Source organism: Ctenopharyngodon idella, chromosome 13 (assembly GCF_019924925.1).
Source record: "Ctenopharyngodon idella isolate HZGC_01 chromosome 13, HZGC01, whole genome shotgun sequence".
Taxonomy (NCBI): domain Eukaryota; kingdom Metazoa; phylum Chordata; class Actinopteri; order Cypriniformes; family Xenocyprididae; genus Ctenopharyngodon; species Ctenopharyngodon idella.
The window spans coordinates 30,084,594-30,111,478 of NC_067232.1; the positions used below are offsets into that span (position 1 = coordinate 30,084,594).

At 38.2% G+C, this 26,885-nt stretch overlaps 2 protein-coding genes across 2 annotated transcripts; both read left to right on the top strand.

Moving 5' to 3' along the window:
- The first annotated feature begins 7,058 nt into the window (after nt 1-7,058).
- Nucleotides 7,059-8,054, top strand: LOC127524396 (trace amine-associated receptor 7c-like). Its single transcript, XM_051915838.1, has one exon. It carries the CDS (start codon nt 7,059-7,061, stop codon nt 8,052-8,054), a length of 996 nt encoding a protein of 331 aa, XP_051771798.1.
- A 16,547-nt stretch (nt 8,055-24,601) lies between these two features.
- Nucleotides 24,602-26,259, top strand: LOC127524393 (trace amine-associated receptor 13c-like). The gene has a single exon (XM_051915837.1). It carries the CDS (start codon nt 24,738-24,740, stop codon nt 25,731-25,733), a length of 996 nt encoding a protein of 331 aa, XP_051771797.1. The 5' UTR covers nt 24,602-24,737; the 3' UTR covers nt 25,734-26,259.
- The last annotated feature ends 626 nt before the right edge of the window (nt 26,260-26,885 follow it).

Below are 26,885 nucleotides of genomic sequence, written 5' to 3' on the forward strand. Positions count from 1 at the left end.
TTCCCTGTTAGTGAACCCTGTTGAGCTCCTCCGCCACCCCCTGCGGCTCGGACATTGCGGAGTGTTTGATGCTAGGTCAAGCGCTCGTTACTCGCTTGTGCTTGACTGGGTGCCATATGTTGTGACCCCTACGGCGGTCCCATATGTGTATTTCTCCACGGTAACCTCCCTACGGTGAGCCTGTGTCTTTCCCTGTCCCTGTCAGTTGTGTCTCCCTTTGCCAGGCTGGAGCCATCCCAGGGACTTCCATATGTGCACTGCCCACGGCCTGTCCATATGTGTATTCCCACGTAATTCCCCCCTTCCGGTGGGTGGTGGCCTCCACAGCTCGCTCCCTTCTCCGCCCTGAGGTGCGCCGAGAAGTACATCCCTTCACCACAGTTCCTGTGCCTCCACTGAGTGCAGGTTACATGCTCGTCTCCTCAGTGAAAAACAGAGTGCAAGTGCACCCGCTTCTGCATTTATACCCGCTTGCGGGGGTGGTGCGTGTGACGCAAAGCTCGCACACCAATGTCCATTGGCTCGTTTAGTTTACACTCGAAGGTGATAGGGCTCTCTTGCGATATCCCAATTCGTCGGTTCACTTCTGACGTACGTCTCCATTCCCTCCTTCAGGGAATGAGGGTTACATACGTAACCGAGATGTATCATTTACTACACATAACTTACATTAGTACACATGCCATATTGGCTTTTCCCAAACTATATTGCTATACTGAGATGAGTGAAATCAACTGAAATATGTAATAAATAAAATGTCTTAATGTATTCAACTGCAAATTAACATGTATAGGCTCTATAATATAACAAATACGATACATAAAATGTCATAGATGTAATATGAATGTTTAGACAATATTTCTTTGGCCTCTTTTGGACATGAAGTGTTTACTGTAAAACAGCCACTATGTGAAGTGCCACATCAATGAAGCTTTTGTTCGCAATGATGAAAATTCAGCTTTGCATCCCAGAAATAAATTATATTTTAAAGTATATTAAAATAGAAAAACATTACTTTTAATTGTATAATATTTCACAATATTGTCGTGTTTTTATTTTTATTTTATTTATTTATTTATTTATTGGATCAAATAAATGCAGGCTTGATGAGCATGAGACTTTCAAAAACATTGAAAATAGTAATGTGTCCAATCTTTTGACCGCATTGTATATAATTTAAAATATAATAAACATATACAAAATATTCTTCACATGATGCAATAATATGTGCATACATGCGATCAAAAAAATCGAAAAAAAGAGTGGACATTATATTAACGTTAATACAATAATTGCTATGATCCTGTTATCTGTTACGGTGTTGGTGCAGTAGAGACGAAGCATATACGAACTTCCATAAAATAGGGTATTTAATATAACGAAGGAGAAGGAGTACAACCATACACACAGAAACTAACAAGAAGAACAGACAAGGAGTGCAGGGAGTGAGTCCATTATAAAGGATGTGTAGATGATGAAGTCTAGGTGCAGGTGGTGAGTGCTGATGGGGAGATGACGAGAAAGTGAGCGCAGGTGTGGAAACACGAAGGATTATGGGTAATGGAGTCCGGGAACAGAGGGAACTGTGACATTATCAGCATGCTCACAGGTGTTTTTTTTTTTTTCTTTTATCTCACAGATTGGAGAATCATAGAGACCAGATATTGGCCCATATTGGACATATTCTGCATGAATATGATCGTGAGATCACTGAATGGAAGCAGGAATTTGTTTTTTTCTTTCTCCAGTGCATAGAAACACCAAACACCTTGGAATGCCAGGTATGTGATGTTCACTTATATCTTTGAACAAGATTTATTTCCAGGCTATAAATGCGTACTCAGAATGTGCCTTTAACTCTTATTTATATTGTTAACAATGTCAAAACTTCCTCAGGGCCCCAAAACCCCCTCAGACCTCAGAGGGTTAGTCCTTTGTTGTTTTTTAGATTTGTTCACAACATCAAAGTATATCGATATATAAACAATATTGGCTCTTCCTACACTGTATTCGTTGGGTACACAAGCATAGCTTACCGAACCGAAAGATGTGTACCATTACACCCTGAATGAACACTGAAATCTTTGTTTACCACGATATTAGATAAAAAAGACTTTGTCTTTTTTTTTTTTTCATTCACTCAAATATTTTTCTGTCTATGTGAGAAACATCTCGGGTTACTTGACTGTAACCCTGATCCCTGAGAAAGCAAGAACGAGATACTGTGCTGAGTTAGCACTTTGGGAACACCTTTGTGTGTGATTAGGGCAATAACATCCTTCACCCGGTGTGACATTGTTTGCTTGGTGGTGGCCGCCCTCCGTTTCGACCTTCATAGCAGACGAAGTGTTGTTCTGACTTATGCCACTGGCTAGTGCGGTGGACGTAGGCCTGAAGAGCATGGATTGGACAAAGTCGGTGAAATTTCTCCTGCTCCTGCATTGTGAACGGTAGAGGACAGAAGGCTTCAAGATTGACCGGATGTATGGTCGAGAATGGAACCATTCCAATGATGTCACCGTCAGAGGCTGCCAAGCTCAAGGCCAAGATCATTGGCATGTTCGCACACATACTTCACAGTCGGTCACACACAAAGCTGTTCCCAAAGCACCAACTCAGTGCAGCATTGAGAGAAGCTTTTGAAAGGGAACTTCAGAAATGAATCCAGTTATAAGCATGTCTCACTTTACGTCAGATACACATTTTGCATGTATCTGACATGCCTGGAATCTAGAAAGCATGTTAAAATTGAAATGAGATCAACCATTATAAATGTGAGATCTGTCAGGACCACTATCGTCAAATATGATTGATAATTTCATAGAGTTTGTATTGGCGGTATGGTTCTGTTCTGGGCAAGAACTCCCTGTGCATCCATGCAGCCTAGCATGGATAAGAGCAGAGAGAGCAGCAATAATACTGATAATGCTGATAATACTGAGGAGCTTATATATGAATGCTGTGATAGGCGTTGTATTCCTATAGGTAGACGTAAGTCACCTGGGAGTCAGCTGACACTAACGCTGGATCTACAGTATATTCTGCACATTTATTATGTATGTGATTTCTGAATGGTAGCTGATTAGAGAACTGGCACCCTTTACTAGTCTTCGGGCCTTCAGACTTCTGTGATTATATTCTAAATCATATTATAAATTATATTCTAAATCTGAATTGGACAATCGGAAATTGGTTGAGGGTCGAGGCACAGCTGCTGACTCTGAATTCCAAGGCAGAGCCAGAGCAACGATGGATCAAGGTAGAGCTGGAGGGAGAAGTGAGCCACGATGAAGGATACCTGGAGCTGGGCAGTGAAGACTTTGTAATGGGCCTAACCAGCGACGATTTGGAGCTGAGTTTAACCAGTGAAGACTTGGACTTATCCAGTGATGACTGGACGATATGGAACTGGATGGGACCAGCAATGACTGCAGTAAAACAAACCTCTCCACATCCAGCTCACCAGAAAATAACTCCTCAGTAACCCAGCTCTGCGTATGTACCTCAGCGGTTGGAGAGTGGGCGGGTCTCCAATTAATTCTGACAAGCTCCATCTAAATGCCCTCGATGACGTACATTGTTTTTGACTTGCACACCTGGACAGACTCCTCGTTGGCCTTGGGCTCCAAGACGAAAACAGCCTCTGGCGATCGCTCTGGCTCAAACTTTGTGACGGGCTTGGGATCCGATTCAGCGGTGAGTTCTGGCTTTTTTGCAGGCGGGCAGGGCTGATGGCTGGCTGGGCTCTGGGTCTGGAGTGGGGCTGGCGATGTCCTCATCAATGATGCAGACTGTGAAAGGTGAGTTGCACTGCACAAGCACCCACTCCACATATTCGCCGAAGCTCCCTCGAGGACCATCCACAGGCACTTAGTAGATAAGGGAAGTAGGAGGCGGGAACTGGCAAATATTCAACGTACTTTAATAATAAATAAACAAACACAAAAGGAAAGTACAGCCTGGTCCTCTCTCTTCCTTCACTGTTGTCGCTCCTTTTTTTGCTTCCGAAGCTCCTCTATCAATCACCCACCAGCCTTACGGCGTTCTCTCACGGCTCTCGGCCCTGCCCTACTTGCCACACACTTGTTGAGGCTGGTGTTCTAGAAAACACATAGGAGCTGCCAGGGTAGTGGATGAGGTATGCTAGATCAAGAAAGTCCCTTGTGTGATCCTCGAGGGAGCGATCCCCCTGCTCTAGCAGGAGGAGATTGACAGCGGGGATATCCATGTTTAAAATTTACCATAAAAAACCCTTATGTTGCGGTCTTGTGTTCTGTCAGGGGTTGCTCGTATTAAAATCCAATAAATGATGCAAGAATGAAACGAGAATTCGACTTAAATACATAGAGGGATGATCATTAACAGACAACAACTAGAGCTAGATACAAATACAGATGTGGCAAGCAGGGCAGGGCCAAGACCCATGAGAGGACGGCGCAGGCCAGTGGCATGATTGATAATAAGCATCACCTGCACGCCACACTGGTATCTCTCAGGGAGGAGCTTTGGACGTATAAAAGGAGCGACGACAGTGAAGGACGAGAGAGGACCAGACCTGTACTGTTTTACATTATGTTTTGTTTATGTGTGTGTGGCAGTCGTTCCACCGGTGCGGAGCATTTTCAATTCATATGGAAGTTGAGCTTCACTCTCACTCACGAGCCTAAAGGAGCTCAACGTCCATAGGAATAAACTGAATATGCTCTATCCGCGCCAGTGGACACGCACTATCAGAAACACCTGTATTCTACTTATTTCCATTTCCTCTCATATACACACCACTCAAACCTTATATAAAATAATCTTTCATCCAGTTCGGAAAGGCTAGAGCAAATTACACACGCAGATATTCGCACGGTTCATTGCACAGGATATGCACTGTGAGAGAAACGCGCACATTGCTTGATGTGACGCTTGTGGTTTGTGGTCTCGCCTGCCGGTAGGCCTATTTTCCTTATGAATGCTCTACGAAGGCATTATTTATGTTGTTTGGAATGCGGTGGGCTTATTTTATAAATACGAAACTCACTGACAGAAGGCTGCTTTCAATTTCAAATGCCCACGTGCGCTTTGTGAAGAGTGCTCGCGCAAGTGACTGTGTGCGACTCTGTTTTAGTGGTTAAATGTACTTGCATCTCAAAATGCTTTTATGACACGAAATTAATGTAATCACAGTCAGTTAGATGTCTTAAGGGATTAAACAGATAGGACAAAAACATCTTATTTCAAAAGACATCTGTGCATTATTGTGAAAGCAGCTTATTAGATCTTCCGCTGTCTATGATGACATCAGTAATAATCAAACAACTGTAAAGCTGAGAAAGAGAAAAATCCCTCACAGCCTTTGAATGGAAAACATTCAGATACTCTTAAATACTGAAAGCACTCTTTGTTTATTGCTTGTAATGTTTCGTTGTTCCTCTTTATTATTATTTATTAGGCTACGTTATGTTTTGAAGCTGTTTATAACCTAGTCTATATTTAAAAATCTTAACATACAGTTGTATTTAATTATTTTTTTAAACTAGTAATTATTTAAAAAGTACTAATAATTACATAGACTATGTATTAAATTAACAAAAATTAAGGTTATGAAACTAATTAATTAATAAGAAAAAATGTGGATCAAGAATCATTTTGGAATCGGATCGTGACTCCCGGAATCGGAATCGTATCAGATCGGATCGTGAGGTGCCTAAAGATTCCCACCCCTATTATACAGGCTATGTTGTTGACTACATTACTGCGTTAAACACCTGCAAGGCCTAGAAGAGAGCAAGCATCAGCCAAGTGAGAAAAAAACTAAGTAACTAAGTAATGTAAATAGTTACTTTTTAGGGAGAAACACGATATTGTTACAATACAGAAGGGTCGGAGACTGAAGAGTATAGTTAATGGTTGTTTATTAGACACACAGCAGAGATAACAGAAGTGCAGGTAAGTATGCAGATGATCTTTGAGTGAATGGAGAATGATAGATGAATGACACTGTCCTTTGTGTCTGTAGTGGTGAAGATCCTGGGCGATGGTGGAGAGATGTAACAACGGAGACGATAGACAACTCACACACAGACTGGAAACACAGGAGACAGGTAAGTAGATCGACTGGAGTCCTTGAGGTAAGCATGAAGGTAAGTCTTGATGCGAACGAGACCGGACAGTGACTGAAGGTGTGTGAGTGTCTTTTATGTGGTGACTGATGAGCGTGCTGATTGAGTGCAGGTGTGTGTGATCAGTATTCGGGTGAGGGAGTGCGCTGTGAATGGACAGTGTTGGAGCCTGGCGTGTCTGTGACAGATATTGTAATGCATTAATTTTAAGAGTAGTCTTCCCCAACACTGATTATATTTACCTTCCTGTCTCAATCGTCATCTCAGATTCTGGATTAACAAAGATAGAAGTGTCATTGATAGAGCTGACAATAAATCATCTGTTGCAAGACTTTTCATAGAGTTAAGGCCCGGGTATACTTCAATTTCCGCATCTGAACGCGTCTCGTGCAGTTGTGTCCGTACATCTTCCAAAGTATACTCAACCCCAGATGGCCCAGATGGAGTTCGACACATTTACATTCGACACAGATACATTCGTTGTGACTCTTCTTTCTCTTTAATCTTTCTTGTGCATGCACTGTTCTACACGCACCGGTGCGCGGATACAGACGGCCTAAGTATACTTGCTCCTTTACATCGCTCAGTGAACCAGCTGTGACTTTGTGGAATAGACACTGTGCTTCAAATGTGTCAGTATACTAATATAGTCTTGTACTGGGATAATATTTTTTTAAAAATCCAACTTAAATCTTTAATTGGTATTATGTATATAGCAATATAAAAGCTTTCAGGTGAAGTCTTTTATGAAAGGTTTATTAGAATATAGATCAGATTAGATCTGAGAGGTCTATGAATATTGAACTAGCGGGTAGGCTAATAGCTGAATATTCAAACATCATGGTAAAATGAGGTGGTCACTGAGCTTCCGTAAGTATAAAACTGAGTCATATTAGGGGCAAGCATTCTCACACAGAGTCTGCTCTCCAGGATAGATCTATCATGGAAATGTCTAACTGGGGAGTGACAAACGCAGATTATCAAACCATCCAATACTGCTTTATAAACAACAATTTGTCTTGTACCAAAAGTATCCGACCTGAAGTGGAGTACATTTTTGTGTACATTTTTGTTGCAGTAACGTCAGTGTTCACCGTGTTTCTGAACCTTTTGGTGATCATCTCCATCTCACACTTCAAGCAGCTCCACACTCCCACCAATGTGCTGATCCTCTCTCTGGCAGTGGCTGATCTGATCGTAGGACTGATTCTCATGCCAGTGCAGGGAATGAAACTGGTTGAGCCATGCTGGTACTTTGGAGAAATATTTTGCTCTATATTTCTTCTTATTTTTTATGTGGTTGTCACAGCATCTCTTGGTAATTTGATTATTATATCTGTGGATCGATACATTGCTGTGAATGACCCTTTGCGATATCCAATGAAGGTCAATAATAACAGAGCTGTTGTTTCTATTGTTGTAAACTGGTTATTCTCCTTCTTATATTCATTTTATCTTTTGTATGATTTGTTACTGTATCCAGAGAGGAACCACACATGTATTGGAGAATGCATACTTGTTATTACACTGGAAAATTTACTAATAGATGCTTTTATTTGTTTAGTGGCACCTTGTTGTGTAATTATTCCATTATATGTGAAAATCTGCTTTGTAGCAAAACGGCAAGCGAAGCATTTAAATTCAGTCACAGACAAAAAGGCCAAATCAGAAAAAAAGGCTGCAAGAACCTTAGGGATTGTAGTACTGGTTTATCTTCTTTTTTGGATGCCATACTATTTATATTCTCTTTCTGGTGGGCATGATGAAAATGACTCTCTTATAATTAAAGTAATGGATTGGATTGTGTGCATAAATTCCTGTATGAATCCACTTATATATGCAATGTTTTATCGATGGTTCAGACTGTCAGCAAAATACATTTTGACACAGAAAATATTTGAACCTTCATCGGCATACTTAAATCTGTTCCCAGAAGAGAAATGATCACTTACACTCTCATGCAAATGTAAATGAGATAATGTGTCTTGAAATGAAATAGAGTTCTTGTTTTAAGCACCTCCTTACAGAACATTAGATGGCATGTAACAGCTTGTGCAATATATTTTGATGCATGGCCATGGTAACTGTGCACTTACAGTAAAACAATTGAGACAAATTTCTCAACATGATCTTAAATGATTGATGATGGACAAGAGTGATGTTTAATCATTATAATGACAATTATTATTAAGCTCTTCAGATTTCCTGTTTTCTGCCTGTTTTTTGCCTTATAAAAAAGAATGAATGAATTAACCAGTATGACATTCAATTAGTTATGCACTCATTTTGTATTTCTACAGTGTGTTAAGCATTTACATTTTTAAAATGCATTTACTTCACCAAAGTTTTAAAAATGCATGGCACTAATTTATACTATTTAATTTCAAACTTGCAGAATTTTTTTATAAATACAGTTTCCTTTGAAATGTAGTGCATTCAGTTCCTGAATAATAAAAATATATTTTGGAATAATATTTTCAGTTTCATTTTATACTTTTATGAGGGGAAAGATGTTATGATTCATTAACAGTGTCAAACAATCCCAACTGTGTTTAGGCTAACAGCTCTCAGTGATGTGTCGGGTCCTCACAATTGAAGCAGCACTGGCAATTTTTGCAGGAATAAGAGGGAACCCAGTGTGCCTGTAGCTTTCTTTATTTCTGTTTTGATGAGTGGCAGAAAAAAGTAAGGCCTGTGGCATGTATGGCATATCTAATCTGCTCCATATTACACACCAAATCAAGCTGTGATATGAGGTCAAACATATATATTGTAAATGCAGAGGGCACTTTCACAGGTCAAAACGGCACTAAAACTTCTTACATCATTCCAAATGATGCCCCTCCCCACGGCCAAAATCATTTGTCTGTGGATGAGTATGAAACAAGGACTGGTGTGACGTTGTCCTGCTCCACTGAAAAGAGAACTTTAGAATGACATGACAGAAATTTATGAAACTATATTCAATTCAATTCACATTTATTTGTATAGCGCTTTTCACGACACATATTGTTTCAGAGCAGCTTTACAGAGAATGCATGTCAACATAACAATTTAGAGAATGCAGTTAGCTAATAATGTAATAATTTAGGCAATTTAATTTACAATCACTGTTAGCAGTTTAATTGATGGTAGAAGCAATAAGCTCCTGGAAATAATGTATTACATATTAACAATAATTAGGATATATAGAAATTTGGAAATGTTCATGTCGATCCAGATATTGCATCATCTGAAGTCCTCGAAGAAGTTGGCACCGTGTCTTCAAAGGTGTTGGTCATCTGAGGTCTTTTTAAGAGGCTGGATCCAAACTGAACGGGCGTCCCGAGATAAAACAGAAAAACAAATGGAGAATAATTAGCGTAGCTGCTATTCATAACATTAAGCAAAGATAGCCATGTGCAATTTATCTGATATGAGATGCATTATGTGAATGCTTGGCTAAAGAGATGAGGCTTTAGTTCACCCAAAAATGAAAATGTCATTAATTACTCACCCTCATGTTGTTCCACACCCGTAAGACCTTCGTTCATCTTCGGAACACAAATTAAGATATTTTTGATAAAATCCGATGGCTCAGTGAGGCCTGCATCTCCAGCAAGACAATTAACACTTTGCCCAGAAAGCTACAGTTCATATGACTACGGTGGTTCAACCTTAATATTATAAAGTGATGAGAATACTTTTTGTGCACCAAAAATAACAAAATAACGACTTTAGGTCTTACGGGTGTAGAACGACATGAGGGTGAGTAATAAATGACATCATTTTCATTTTTGGGTGAACTAACCCTTCAACAAAATCAAACAATTTTTGCAATTGAAATGTTGTTTTTAACCCCAAATATAGTTCTTACAACATTTAACATTCTCCATTAACAATTATTCAGTTAGACCTGTTTGTAACAATGTCAAAGTAAAAAAACAAACAAAAAAAATTCAATGTAGCTAGCTACTTTTTGATAGTAACTTGTAGTGTACAGTAGCTAACTACTTTTTCAGAAGGGTAGCTTGAATGTAACTTAACTACTTGAACTTATGAGTAGCTTGTAGCTTGTCAAGCTACAGTTTCAAAGTAGCTTCCCCAACACTGTCCAGCAGTGCCTCTATCAGAATACTCCCTTAAAATCCACATATGTAACATTACTGTTCCAAGTGCTCATTTGCCAAATTCTGAGGCACTCTTAACTCTCATTTATCTGGTTCATCTCAAAATAACCTTGTGAACTTAATTAAACTGTACCCATTACTTTTTTCTTTTCTTTTTTTTTTTTTTTCAGATGTTCCTTCTACAACTGAAGTATGTACTACAGCAGGGGTGCTGAACTCTGGCCCTTGAGATCCAGTGTGGCTCCAAAACTAATCAAACACACCTGAACAAGCTAATCAATTTCTTCAGGATTACTAGAAAGTTACAGGCAGGTGAGTTTGATCAGGGCTGGAGCTGAACTCTGATCAAAATCAAACTCTGACAAACTCAAACTTTTATTATAGTGTTTGTTCCTCAAATTAGTAGTTTTAATTTTATATTAATACATTTTATATTAATAAGTTTTTATTATTGGTTAATAGGCCTACTGTTTAAACCAACAAACACATACAAGTGTTCACATCATAATATAATCCTATTTTTAGGACTCAAGCGAATCATTTAATATCTGTTTGTATCAGTTTATATATATATATATAACGACAAGGTTTTTTAATTTCAACAAGAATGAGACAGACAAAACAGAATTGGTTAAATTTAAAGAAAGCAAACATTAAATATGTAGAAACAATTGTAAAAAAAAGAAAAAAAAAAGGGAAAAAAAAGGGGAAAAAAAAGAAAAAAGAATATAGCAAACTTTTAGAATAGAAAAATGGAATGAAGCAAATCGCCTGACAACTGAATGCAATAAATATCATCTTCAGAAGGTTTTGCCGGCAGCAGTACAGCGCAACAGGGTCCTACTGGAATGAAAATAGAAATTGATATTTGTTGTAATATTTTCATTATTTATTAACGAAAATGGTTGATCACAGTAGCATACTGATTTTTATATATAATAAAGAATGCGAAAATGCTGTGGACTAAGGTTGGTTAATAGCAAGCAATGTTTTTAATTTAAGTTTCATTTACTTTTATTTTATTTCAATGTTTAGGTTTCAATTAACAAATCTAATACAGCAGGTGGCGCTTTGACTATAACTGAATATTCCCATATAGATGTCTTCAGGTCAGGACTATTATCAAACATGAAGTTTGGAGCAGACTGGACATTGTTTGCCTGAGTTACAACAACCCATATATTAGCACTTAGCCAAGTGTTGCATCATTTAACGTGTTACTAGCATGTTTGGTACTTCATGGCATATTTAAATGCGTTTCAGGGAATGAATGGACTACTTGCACTGAGCCTTGTGACGCACATCCGGTTTGAAATATTATGGCTCAGTTGTTTCGGTTGTATATATTTTCAATGGGCTGTTATCACATAGCTAAATAAACGCCTCTTAATATGAGAGTCCTCGGGATGATTTTAAATTCCAGACATATTCAGAGACAGGAGAAGAGATATTCTGATGATTACCGTGTACAGACCTTTCCAAACTCAACGGAACTTTAAGTTTTAATCCAACATAAGCCGTGATTCTTTCACCACAGGGTGTCAGCGCTCTACTAGTGATCGCGACGCTGCAGTGTGAGATGTGATAAGATCAGAATAAACATAATATTTTAGTCACTATTCTGTGATATTTTTTCACTGACAATCACTTTTATGTACTTCACACATTTATGCCAAAAATCCTATTATTCAAAGTAGTTGCGCTGTCATTGCGTTATTCTTTAAGATTAAATATTTAACATAGTTAAGGCAGTTATCACATTCATTCAACTATTTCAAACACTGGAATAAAAGAGCACCAACGCAAGCAATAGGTTACTGCTCGTACGAAAATTAACCATAGTTACTACACTCTTACTATAGTAAAACCATGGTTCGCCTTCATAAGTATTTGATTAATTATAACTATTATATGAAAGGTAAGTTATACTGCTGTTTAATGATCAGCTTGGTTTGTTTGTGCATGCATTGTATGCTCTTCTGCTCCTTTACAGTCAGAAAGCAGCTAGTGTGCGATGCTAACGGTGCTAACGGACTTTTACAGTTGTCATTCTGTTAACAGATTGTCAGGAGGGAATCAGCGATGCTTGACAGTTTTAACTTGTTTTTGTTTGCAGAGCAACTGTTTGAGCCATTGTGATAATGCGTTGTCACCCATAGTTACTACACTTACCATAGTAAAACCATGCGCTTTCTTAAGGGTGTTTATCAGTCAAATTCATTTAAATGTAAATTTAACAGGTATCAAATATGATGACTAAGAGAAAAACACTGCTAATGAGAAGACAAGCACTTGACGGCGGTAGGTTAGTGGGGAAATATATTTATTTATTGTTCAGAATGTGCATTTGGAAGGGAAATATATTAATAAACATTTCAGCAGGTTGAAGATAATTAATGTTAATGCAAAGAATATGATTAATTGTTTAAAAAACATTTGGCAGCATTTTCATGAGAAGCTCTCTGTGTATAAGTGCGCTGAACACTGACCAGAAACGTTCGAGCCGTAATAAGTAGAACGTGGAAGTAGTTGTGCAAGTAGTTGCCAGCAGGTGACGCTATGACTAATTGAATATTGGCATGTAGATGTCTTCAGGCCAGGAATCTTATCACACATGTGAAGTTTGGGGCAGGTCGGACACTGTATGCATGACTTACAGCAGCTTCCTCTTTCATGGCGAAACATCAGATTTGTCAGTCCGCCACAGACACGCCCTTCAGCGAAAACTCAAGATCTTTGCAATTTAACGTCGCAAAGGCCTTAAGATTAGACTGACCAAATATGATGTTTATCTGATAAAATCTCTAGGAGGAGTTCGTTAAAGTACAATGTCTGGAAATGGCAAAAACTGCAAAAATTTTGCAGAAAAAAATCAAAATTACAATAGGGTCCTCACACCATGGGTGCTCGGGCCCTAATTAAAAGAACACTGATTGTACACAAATTGTACACTGAGAACTAAGCATGGGCTCACATAACATTTACTGTCTCTGAATTTGGTCTAAATAACACCTACATTGTCTTTCAGTACAAAATTTGGTCCTGTGATTATGAATTCGTTTATTTATTCGCTACCACAGCTTTCAACGAGGCCAAAGGCAAAGAACAGCTTATACTTGAGAGAATAAACTGACGTTCACTTTCGAACTTTTCAAAATCTATGGTTATAGTGCCACTTAGTGGTAAAAGACAGCCAATAAACACCCCTGATATTGTCATGGAAAAGGCGGCGGTAAAAGTATTTGAGTACCATCTGTAATCTGTACCTTCTGTGACTTAAAATCATTACACAACTGATGCCTATACGAATATTACTACACTTATTTCAGGCTTGTTTTTTTCGAACCCATTCACCCACACATTTTTCTAGCGAGATCCAGCAATATTGCATGTCTGACATTTTGAAATTTTTGTGTTTGGAATATCAACATTTATTAACATTTGTCTTTTCCTGGATATCTGTGCAGCTATTTTTGTGTGAATTTTGAATTTGCATGTAGAAAACCAGAATGTAGAAGATCGATTGTGTATAAACCCTCAAGTTTATGCACTAGTCTGAGGTGAATGTTGTATGAAGAGTGCTGTAGTTATGCAAATGAATCTACAGCAATGAAAATGCACACAATGTACTCCGCTTTAGGTCGGATAGATACACAAGTCATTTGCAGATTCACCAAGAGCAAAGGGACACATCACTGTTTGAAATTACTTAATTTTTTACATCACTTCAACATGAAGGTAAGTGTATAACAAAAACAGGAAAAAAAAGTCAAAATTCAGTCTGGTCCTCAGTGTCATCTGCACTGGTAAACTTGTTTCTGACCAATCAGCTCTTTTACTGAACAATGTTATTTATCTGACGAAATCTTTAACTCTCCAGAGTGTCTATTATCACTTATTTGTCAGTGGTAGTGATGTCTCATTAAATGTGTTTAAAGCCTAACAATCAAAAGTGTTAGAAAAACAGACTTGTGCTGATGCAATCAGTGCTGTTGTAGTGATGGTAGCTTAGATCCATTCCCTTGGGAGAAGGTTACTCATGAAAACACCCAGACTAAAAAACCTAGAACTTTATTGAACTTTGTATAAAACAAACAAAAGTGTCACTTTAACAATATATTGATAGGACTGCTTTTGATAAATGCACATGTACATTTTCTACAACTAGCATTCTCCAATGAATGTTTAAGTAAAATGCTGTGTGTGTGTTTTAATCTAACTGCAGTCTCAGTTTAGTGTCAGTTTCTGGCAGATGATGTCACTAGTGTTTGTTGCATCGATGACAAGATTGATGTAGTCAAAAAACAAACCATGTTGTTGTTTTTATTCATTAATCAGTGGTTTACTGAACAGACTATGTCTTTAAAAAGTCTGTTAATATTGCTGCAACTGGCAGCAAAATACACTGCAGTTTGTACTGAGAGAATTGAAGAGCTTACACTTTTGGATGCAAAACATGTTAGCAAAATATTTTAGAATAAGGTTAGAATTGTTGAAAATGTGACGCGTGCGGCAAACAGCCAATCACACGGAACATGAAGAGCGTCCGTTTGATTCACTTCTCGTGAGAGAGACAGCGAATTCACTTCTCTTCTGAAGATTAAAAGATGGTGATGAAAAATATCATTAATTAAACACATTTACAAGGCAGGAATAAACTGCTGCTGCAGGGAAAGTTTGAGAAGGCAGCTGAAAGAAAATATCTGACTATATCAATGCATGTGAATCAAACAAATAGGCCTTATAATTTATATAGTTTCACAAAGACCTTTAAAAGCTTTTTATATTAATGCATGTATTATATTTATTTTAATTTAAAAGCAAAGTTTAATATTGTGAATCAATACAATTATATGAATATATTATATTAACTATACATAATTATAATTCATTTAATATAAATAAAATTAATTAGCATCAAAAGATGAGCAATTTTGTCTCTAAAATGTTTTCATTATGAAGTGATTTGATTTGGAGCCAGAGATACAGGAGGAGTGGCTTTATTGCATCAGATACATGTTACTTTACTCACAGCTGATTGGTCGAGTTTGGGTTTGCGATCTCTAACCCAGAATAAAACCTGCTCCGGAGCAGGTTAGCCGTGTAGCGTAAGTTACCATAGCAATGAAACCTGCTAAAAACCAATCCACCTTCATGAGCCCAAAAAAACAGAGTTTGCTCAAGCTAATCTTGAACTTTTTGTTCACCACAACATTAGATGAAAAAGGCTTTTTCTTTTTGTTCCATTCACTCAAATATTTGTCTGCCAATGTGAGTAACTTCATAAATGAATCCAGTTATAAGCATGCCACACTTTATTTCAGATACACATTTTGCATGTAACTGATATGCCTGGAATCTTGGACACCAGCAAATCTAGAAAGCATGTCAAAACAGAAATGAGCATGCTCTCTGTTTCTACAGGCAGTCTTTGTTTCCACTCGTCAACTGCAGCGCATCCTTGCGGTCCAGAGCAAACGAAATGTTTCCAAAGGCTTGCATTTGCTGTGATTAAAAACAAACTGTAGTAATTATGTTTTTTTTTTTTTTTTAAATATTGTAAATTATGTTATTGTGATGAGGAACCAAAGGCGCTTGGGTTGGGATCCATGTGCGGTTTATTTAATAACAGCAGAATCAGAATACAGCCAGGAGAACAACAACAATGTATGCAGAGACGTAAGGAGTCATAACAGGCAGGGGTCGAGGCAGGCAGCAGACAAACACAATAATCCAAAATACAAAGCACTGGGTCAAGGGCAGGCGGCAAGGGTTGAAAAAACAGTAATACAAACAAGGTCAGTAACAGATCAGACAAACAAGGGAAAAGCACTCAGAATTGCAGGCCATGGCAATACAATACTTTGCACTGAACTGTTCACTCGCAGGACTATAAATAGTCTGTGAAATGGCTACCAGGTGACGCGCAATCAGGCCAGGTATGAAGATTGTGGGAAATGGAGTCCGGGATTCAAAACTCAGGGGAGGGTGACCTCCGGTGGCAGATGGAGGGAACTTCATGGGTGGCGCTCGTAACGGTTATAAATGTGAGCTACATTTATTATCTATGTGATTTCTGAATGGTAGCTGTTTAGAGAACTGGCACCCTTTATTAGTCTTCTGGCCTTCAGCCTTCTGTGATTATGTTCTAAATCAGAATTGGACAATAGGAAATTGGTGGAGGGTCAAGGCGCAGCTGCTGACTCAGAAGTCCAAGGCCTTAGGTGTCATGGTTTGCAGGTCTGTGAGTTCTTCCTATCAGATCGTGTGTGTGTGTGTATGTTTGTCCCCTGGGCCACTTCAGCTGTGGCTCATCAGCTCCACTATATATTGTCAGTAGCCGTTTCTCAATATGCGTTCTTGTCTGTACTTGTGTTCTTGTGGACTTGTGAAATGTAATCAGTCGCTGCTCAAGTACTGTTCCAATTCAAAGTTCACATCTAGGCAAATACAGTTAAAATCCCTGGATGTGTTTTGACCCACCCCTTTTATCGAGGATGCATCGAGAGGTGACTTGCGGACTTGAGACAGCCAGGAGAGACATGGTCAATCAGTTCATATGTGTAACCCAGGTCACTAATATTTATAGGTAGTATTATTTTATTTATATCGTTGTAAACTAATGGACTGAAAAGAACAAAGCAAAATTTATTATAAAAAAAAAAAAAGTTTGAGAAGAGACCAGCATACAAGCAGGAAGAGGAGAGAAAATCGTGATCAAGAGAAAGTGCAGCTGATCAGATTTATCTAGGAAAAACAAACTAATGATTCAGTGATGGATTGTTAACAGATATAGTGAACTTTATATATTTATACTTTAAATTCACCAGTTTGGGAACAACGATCAACAACAGTGCTGAACAAGACGTGATGGAAAGCTGATAAAATTGAACCTAATCAATATTTCTTTGGAGCAAGATTTATTTCTTTTTCTCTTTTATACATTTCTCCTTGGTAAGTACAAAATTCTTTATAAGAAATGTATTTAGTTAATTTGAATGTTGGATGTTATTATTGGAAAAGTAATGTGAAAAACGAATTTGAAAGAGTGATGAGTAATGTAAAAATGTGTTGAAAAATGCTTTATTTGTGTTTTAATGCAATCTGCGAGTGTATATAGTCATGTTTAAATGTTTAAAAGATGTATTATTTGTTAAGATATATTTTTCCATTGAGAAATGCGTGCCATGCAGTGCTAGCTTTGCTAACACTGTGCATAGGCCCTAGTGTACTAATTGAGCACATGGTGACTAGCATATAAACGTTCGTCTATACGCAAATGATTGAAACAGACATTTTAGTTATTTGAAACAGTTTATTTGAATGAGTTACTGATGATTGTTTTGGCTTTGTTTTGCAAGGTCGTTCTTTTGTGTGTGTGTGTGTGTGTGTGTGTGTTGTTTTCTTTTCTCTGAATGTCTGGAAAATTACTGCTGTGATCCTGAATCCTGTCCTGGCTGTGGATTCTTATCCCTGGTTTGGACTGGCGAGTCATCCTATCCTATTGTTTCATACCTGGAAACACAGTAAAAAGTCAATTTTCCTGATTGGGTAGGACAGAACTGCATACATTTATTTGTGTGTGTGTGTGTGTGTGTTCTATGAAGTTCACCTGGATTTCCCTGGAAACAAACATTAGTTGTTTTTTCCCCTCATGGACTGAACTGTTTTTTTTTTTTTTTTTGCTGAACATCACTGTTCATTGACCTTTTGGATTCAGGACTCTGATTTTGAAGACTGTTTTATTATCTATGTGATTTCTGAATGGTAGCTGTTTAGAGAACTGGCACCCTTTATTAGTCTTCTGGCCTTCAGCCTTCTGTGATTATGTTCTAAATCAGAATTGGATTCACCTGGAAGTTCACCTGGATTTCCCTGGAAACAAACATTAGTTGTTTTTTCCCCTCATGGACTGAACTGTTTTTTTTTTTTTTTTGCTGAACATCACTGTTCATTGACCTTTTGGATTCAGGACTCTGATTTTGAAGACTGTTTTATTATCTATGTGATTTCTGAATGGTAGCTGTTTAGAGAACTGGCACCCTTTATTAGTCTTCTGGCCTTCTGTTTTCTGAACACAGAATTGAGAAACTGAGGTTGAATTTCAGAAATTGATGTGAAATCTGGAAACTGATTTTGAAATTCTGAACTGGCTTTGAACTCTAATATCTTGTTTCTTTTGTGATTACTATTGTTTTGAAATATTGTGCTATTTGAGTTTTGTTTGTTTTCATTTCAATTTCAAACAATAGTTTCCATTGTTCAAGTAGTTATTTACATTTTACTGTTTTCCTATTGTTATTTTTACTGCTTTTGCTCGAGTGAGTCGACCCCTGTCTTCTGATTCCTGGTCCAAGAATTCCAGTAACCTAGGACTTTGAAGTGAGCGCTACTTATATACGCGTTACATATATGTTTATCTGGATGACATTTTGATATTTTCTTTCTCTACAGGAACATATTCAGCACATCAGGCGAGTGCTTCAGAGGCTGCTTGAGAAAGGGCTTTTTGTCAAGGCCAGTGCCTGAAGTGGAAAAATAAAAGTGCCTGTACTCCCGATGCTCAGTTCAAAATGCCTCCCTGAAGAAGGGAGGGCACGGTGGGCTTCCATACATGTAACATGTTGGCCCATTTCAAGCACTGGTCAAGGCGGAAAAATGCATTTTTCATGCACAGTCAGTCCCTTTCTTGGGGTTTGTTGTCTCGTCCGAGGGGGTGCGCATGGATCCCAACAAGATTTAAGCTGTGGTGGATTGGCCAACCCCAGATTCCCGCAAGGCCCTGCAGAGATTTCTGGGCTTTGCCAATTTCTACCGGCGTTTTACAGCCAACAGGTCGCCCCTCTGACTGCCTTGACCTCCACCAAGGTGACTTTCAGGTCATCTAGTGCAGCTGAAGCTGCCTTTTCCAACCTGAAGAGTCGTTTCATTTTGGCTCCCATTCTTATGGTCCCTGATTCCTCACATCAGTTTTTGGTGGCGGTTGATGTGTCTGAGGTGGGGGGTTGGTGCGGTTCTTTGTGCCTGAGAGTTTGGGGTCTGACGGGGTCATTGTTCCAAGCTCGCTTGTCATCCAGGGGTGAATTGTACAGCTTTTCAGTAACACTTTATTTTGATGGTCCCTTTTGAACATTCTGTTGACTATAAGTAACTTTGCAACTACATGTCTACTAATGGCAAGTTTACACTACAGGATTTTAAGCATGATTTAAGCCCGATTTGCAAGTGAACGGGCTCGTCGACAGGTCGGGCTGTGATCGGGGGAAAATCAGCGGGTGATCGGCGCTCGCCAAGCTTTATGTGTGAACTACTCAACGACGCATCAAAGAGGCTCACTAACGCGTCACTGACGCCAGACAAATATCTAGCATGCTAAATATCTGGAGCTGTCGGCCGACTCGATACCCTGTGGTGTCACGTGTCACGACGTAACAGCCAATGAAATATACATTGTCTATGGAAGCAGCAATAACAATCCATTCAAATATAATTTGCCGACATTTATTCATATCAGATACACATTGTGTAAGTAACTATAAAGCTTACTCACTCTATTGTTCTCCAACTTCACCGGCCACATGTATTTCGGGACAAATGGATGAATTCACGTTATATTAAGATCAAGGTCATTATATAGGTATTTCACGAGTTCACACTTACAAATAATCAGATAGTAAATAGTATGAGTAGTAGTATGCGGATTTGGCGTGCTGTCCGAGGAGAGGGCTCCGAGCTCAGTATTTTGGCCCGAACCCAGAGTACTCCCCCCGTATTCTGGTTAGGAAAGTAACCAGGCAAGTGTGAGGAGACGGGGTGGTGGAGGGATGCTGTAAAACTGTTGAGGAATATGGGTGAGTCGACTGTGTCTATATATATGCTTTCACTCATGCTGATTGGGTAGATATGTTGATTACTGATTGCTAACAGCTGGCTGAAATGACGTGAGGATTAGTCAGATTATTTGAACGTTGCTCCTCCTGAATTTTGTCAATAAAACATCATTTAAATGACAAAACACTCACTTGCATATATTTGAGAATCAGAATATCAGATAGTTGATGACATGGTGAGCAAAGCATGTGGCTTTGTGTGGCTGTCCGCGGTGTGTCACGTGACAAGCATGACGCGTCGTCATGGAAACAATAAAGGGAAACGTTCTAAAATAACGGTCGCCTTAACTCTGGGTGGTCAGCCAGAATGTTTTAAACTTTTAATATACTGTTATTTTAATTTTAATTAAATTTAATTCAAAATTTAATCTAATTTCCTCCCAACATCCATTTTCAAATAAAGTCGTTGGGTGACAGTTGTTGTCAGCTTGTGTAGTGTGTAACCTCCTGTTGCAGATCATTTACGTAGTGTCACGTAGTGTGAACACCACAATGACTTCAAGACTCCATAGCAAGTCATGTAGTCTGAACAGCACAGTGATCTGCCAACGTTTAAATCATGTACGTCAAATCGAAAACAAATATTCTCTGTTTATGTAATCTGTATGAAAAGAGAAGGTTGTCAGACGTTTGCGAGTCAGCTCATTATCCGCTACTTTTCATCGTTTTGAGATGCGGTGAGGAATAATTTTAAAAGGATTTGCCTCAGAGGATGAGCTTGACTGGTTTCACTTTCATTTCGAGGATCAACTATCGAGCCAATGATTGTGAAAGGTAAGTTGTTTTTTATTCTTAAATTCTTTATTCTTATTGCGATATAGTGTCTGTGAATATTAAACCGCAAAAAGACTGTTTAAATATGAATCCTGCAAGTTTTGTGTGTCTCAGTGTGAATTAATGGGGCAGATCGACGCGTGGTTTCATTTACTACACAACTTACATTCCAACTTACTACATTGCATTTACTACACAACTTAGTAAATTGCCATGGCTATTCCCAAACTATATTGCTATACTGAGATGAGTGAAATCAACTGAAATGTATTAAACTGCACATTAACATTTAGGCTCTATATATAATATATAAAATACCATAGAAGTAATATGAATGTTTAGACGCTTTGCATCACAGAAATACATTATTTTTTAAAGTATATTAAAATAGAAAAACACTATTTTAAATTGTAATAATATTTCAAGGTATTGCTGTTTTTTTTTCCGTATTTTTGATCAAATAAATGCAGGCTTGATGAGCATGAGACTTCTTTCAAAAACATTATAAATAGTAATGTGTCCAATCTTTTGACTGGTACTGTAATTTTAAATTTATGCCTATACAAAATTTTCTTCACATGTTGTGCAAAAATACATGCATGCATAAGATCACAAAAATCATGTTTTCTGTTACGAGTGGACATTATATTAACGTTAATACAATAGCTGATATGATCCTTTTATCAGCATGCTCACATAGGGTTTGTTCTTTTATCTGACAGATTTGAGAATCATAGTGACCAGATATTGGTCCACACTGGACATCTGAATGAATGTAATGGTGATATCACTGACTGGAAGCAGGAAATTTTTTTTTCTCCAGTGCAGAAACACCAAACACCTTGAAATGCCAGGTAAGTGATGTTCACTTACATCTTTGAACACAATTTATTTCCAGGTAAAACTCTATACTCAAAATGTGCTCTCATTTATTCAAAATGTGTCTCATTTATATTGTTAACTATATTCTGAATAAACTTTTTTTTTAGTGTCCTCTCACATTGTCACAGTCACCAGCACTAGCACTCCATTTCCCAGTATCCCTCCTGTTCCTCACCTGCGCACATTCATTTGTCACCATGGACACTAATCATCTTCACAGCTGCACGTCATCAGTTAATTCCCCTTTGTGTATATAAGTTCCTGTTTCAGTTCTGTTCATGGTCTGTTAACCGTCTTATTATGTTGCGTTGTTCCCTGCCTGCATGCCTTTTGGATTAAACTTGGATTTTTGTATTGAACTCTTCTTCTTCGTCTTCCTTTGAGTACACAGCCTGACACACATAGCCTACCTGACTGAAAGGGCTCATTATGCAGGTCATTATGAGGGTCTTTGTCTTCTCAGATGTGAACCACAGCATTATTCATGAAGATTCATGCCTCCCGCATACTGTCTTTCTTGACAAAAGTGTCTTACAAAATTTAAATCAATATATTGTTTTATATGAACGAGTAGGCAGGATAATTTTTTATTTAATTTTTTATTTATTTAATTATTTTGAAGCAAAAATTCTAGTCTACAACCTCCAATACCCAGAAGTCTTGTGAACGCATATTTAGTATTTGTTTTGTGGCCGTATTTCAGTGACTTAAATTTTTTGTTTTTTCAAAACCACGCATAAAGGTTATTCTATGCTAGGGGCAAATGTTTTTCTTCTGGTTTTTATCCTCAGAGCAACAGTCAGTCTGAGAGGGCCAACCAAGACCTGGGACGGGTTTTGCGATGTTTGGTGTCTTAAAATCCATCCTACTGGAGCCAGCTGCTCTCATGTGTTGAGTATGCACATAACTCGTTATTAGGATATTAGTTTAGGATACTAGTGCATGCACTAAGGCCCAGGCTGATCGCCACCGGTCTAAGCCTCCCGCATACGTCGCTGGTCAGAAAGTGTGGCTTTCTACTCAAAACATCCCTGTCTGTAATAAGCTTGCTCCCAAATTTATTTGCCCATTCACTGTCACTAAAATCCTAAAATCCAGTGGCAGTCCGCCTCAAACTTCCTCCGGTGCACAGAAGAATTCATCCGGTTTTTCATGTATACAAATTTAAGCCTGTTTTTCATTCACCTATTAAGCCGCCTGCCCCAGTTCCTCCCCCACTGCGTCTCATAGATGGGGTACTTATTCAGTAAAACGTATTCTGGATTCAAGACGGAGGGGACGTGGATTCCAATTAAAACCGCTTTTCATTCACCTATTAACAAATAAAATTAATTAACAAATTAAATACAATTGACAGGTAAGCTGTCCTGGGAGCGCCAGGAGGCAGTCTTAGGAGGAGGGGTACTGTCACAGTTTCGCAGGTGCTTTGTTCATCAGCTGCTTTGCTGGGCAACTCATGATTGCTGATGAGTTGTCGGCTTCAGCTGTGGCTCGTCAGCTCCTCTATATTTTGTCACTGTGTTTGCTCTGTCTTTGTCGGATTGTTGTGGTGCTTATGTTCTTTGTTTTCTCTTGCAGTTCTTTTGTCTCCCGTTTCCTGTTTTCCAGTTCCTGCCTGATACTGGATTACTCTCCTCACCAGTTGTGGAATTTACTTTGGACTGTCTGTCCGGAATTCTGTTTCATCTCACCCATTGCAGTCCCCATGCTGCCGAGGATCAGACATCTGCACCCACAACATCTTGACTTTCTTGTTATTTGCTGTTGTGAATAAAGAGATAAACTGCACTGGCAAGTGAATCTCGAGTTGTTGTCCCTGATATCGGGCTCCAGGATGTAAACAGCCTCTGGCGATCGCTCTGACTCACACTTCGTGGGCGATTCAGCAGTGGGCTCTGGCTTTTCCACGGTGGGCATGGCTGATGGCTGGCTGGGCTCTAGGACTGGAGTGAAGCTGGCGACGAACTGAGGATGACTGAAGGCTTAAATACACAAAGGTTTGATCATTAACAGACCAAGGAACAGGTGAGACACTAATCAGGGACCATGGCAACTAATGAAAGAACTAGAACTCAGACATATAAAAAGAAAACTGTGAAAGTAATAACCTGTAAAGTTTTGTATGACGTACATCACTCTAGGGGTCAGGAAATATTCTAAGTGCTCTGAATACAATAATATTCTGATTGTGTTTTTAAAAGGAAATGCAATGTTAACGCAGTAACATTCAACAACATAGCCTGTATAACATACACCTTGTTATACAGTATGTTATACTGGCTATGTTGTTGAATGTTACTGCGTTAAACACTTGCAAAAAAAGAACACCTGCAAGGCCTGGAAGAGAGTCAAAAAGTAATGCAATTACATTACATAAAAAGTAACTAAGTAATGTAATTAGTTACTTTTTAGGGAGAAACATAATATTGTAAGGCATTACTTTTAAGAGTAACCTTCCCCAACACTGGTTGTACTTACCTTCCTGTTTCGTTAACAACAACAACAACAACAACAAAAAACAAAGATAGATGTGTCATTAATAGATCTGACAGTAAATGATCTGTTGCAAGATGTTTTCAAAGTTACATCAATCAGTGTACCAGCTGTCACTTTGCAGAATGGAAACAGTGCTTCTAATGCATCTGTATACTGATATAATCTTATACTGGGAATGGATTTAAACATTAATAATATATATATATATATATATATATATATAAACTTTCATCTTTAATTAGTATTGTATAAAAGCTCTCAGGTACAGTCTTTTATGAAAGGTTTAAAAGAATATAGATCAAATTAGATCTGATAAGTCTATGAATATTGAACTAGTGGGTGGGTTGATAGCTGTATATTCAAACATCACAGTAAAATGAGGTGGTCGCTGAGCTTCCGTAAGTATAAAACTGAGTCATATTAATGGCAAGCATTCTTACACAGAGTCTGCTCTCCAAAATAGATCTATCATAGAAATGTCTAACTGGGGAGTGACAAACACAGATAATCAAACCCTCCAATACTGCTTTCCAAACAACAATTTGTCTTGTTCCAAGAGTATCCGACCTGAAGTGGAGTATATTTTTGTGTACATTTTCGTTGCTGTAACATCAGTGTTCACCGTGTTTCTGAACCTGTTGGTGATCATCTCCATCTCACACTTCAAGCAGCTCCACACTCCCACTAATGTGCTGATCCTCTCTCTGGCAGTGGCTGATCTGATCGCAGGACTGATTCTCATGCCAGTGCAGGGAATGAAACTGGTTGAGCCATGCTGGTACTTTGGAGAAATATTTTGCTCAATATTTCCTCTTATTCTTTATATGGTTCTCGTGGCATCTCTTGGTAATATGATTATTATATCTGTGGATCGATACATTGCTGTGAATGATCCTTTGCGATATCCAATGAAGGTCAATAATAACAGAGTTGTTGTTTCTATTGTTGTAAACTGGTTATTCTCCTTCATATATAATTTGTATATGTTGTATGAGTTTTTACTGTATCCAGAGAGGAACCACACATGTATTGGTGAATGCATAATTTCTTTTAATTTGGAAAATATAATACTAGATCATTTTGTTTGTTTAGTGGCACCTTGCTGTATAATTATTCCTTTATATGTCAAAATCTGCTTTGTAGCAAACTATCAAGCTAAGCATGTAAATTTAGTCACAGACAAAAAGGCCAGATCAGAAAAAAAGGCTGCAAGAACCTTAGGGATTGTAGTACTGGTTTATCTTCTTTGCTGGATGCCATACTATTTAATTTCTCTTTCTGCTGAGTATGAGGAAAATGACTCTCTTATAATTAATGTAATGGACTGGATTGTGTGCATGAATTCCTGTATGAATCCACTTATATATGCAATGTTTTATCGATGGTTCAGACTGTCAGCAAAATACATTTTGACACTGAAAATATTTCAGCCTTCATCGGCATACTTAAATCTGTTCCCAGAAGAGAAATGATCACTTACACTCTCATGCAAGTGTAAATGAGATAATGTGTCTTCAAATGAAATAAAACCTCCTTATAGAACATTAGATGGCATGTAACAGCTGTGTTGTTTTTTTTTTTTTTTTTGTTGTTGTTTTTTTTGTATATTGTGATCATAGTTGTGAGTGACTGTAGTAAAACTGTAGTAATGATGCTTGGAAGATAGATGTTAAAAGAAAATTTGACAGTCACACTATAGGTACAATATATTTTGATGCATGGCCATGGTAACTGTGCACCTACAGTAAAACAATTGAGACAAATTTCACAACATGAGCTTAAATGATTGATGATGGACAAGAGTGATGTTTAATCATTATAATGACAATTATTATTAAGCTCTTCAGATTTCCTGATTTCTGCCTGTTTTTTGCCTTATAAAAAAGAATGAACCAATTAACCAGTATGACATTCAATTAGTAATACACTCATTTTGTATTTCTACAGTGTGTTAAGCATATACATTTTTAAAATGCATTCACTTCACCAAAGTTTACAATATGCATGGCACTAATTTAAAGTATATTTAATTTCGAACTTGCAGAAATTTGCAGAAACTTGCATAAAAACACTTTCCTTTGATGTGTAATGCATTCAGTTCTTGAATAATAAAAATATATTGTGGAATAACATTTTCAGCTTCATTTTATACATTTATGAGGGGAAAGATGTTATGATTCATTAACAGTGTCAAACAATCCCAAATGTGACCCACAAAATGGATTATGAAGACTATGTTTCACAAGACGGCCGATCGTTAGAGGATTGTGTGGAAGATTACCTGGAACTCTATCATGAGGCATGCTGGATAATAAAGGCAAGCCTACAAACTTCAAAGACTCTGGAAAGATCTTCAGTATGCATTGTCAGTTGGCCCTCCACTATAGAATCCACAAGAAGAGAGGGGGAAGCCCCACCACGTCTTTACACTTGAGGGCCCAATGCATGGGCTCATGTTGAAATATATCTCTTGACCATAATAAACATTAGGATGGATTGGGTAAAATGTGTCAGGGTATTGTAAGTTACCTGAGGGATGTGTTGTACTATCCAGTCCACTAGGGGGACTCAAGGAGTACTGTATGGACAAGTTGGACACAGTGGCTGCATCCGAAACTGCCTAC

Coding starts and splice junctions, on each gene's coding strand:
- LOC127524396 (XM_051915838.1), top strand. CDS start 7,059: ATGTCTAACTGGGGAGTGACAAACGCAGATTATCAAACCATCCAATAC.
- LOC127524393 (XM_051915837.1), top strand. CDS start 24,738: ATGTCTAACTGGGGAGTGACAAACACAGATAATCAAACCCTCCAATAC.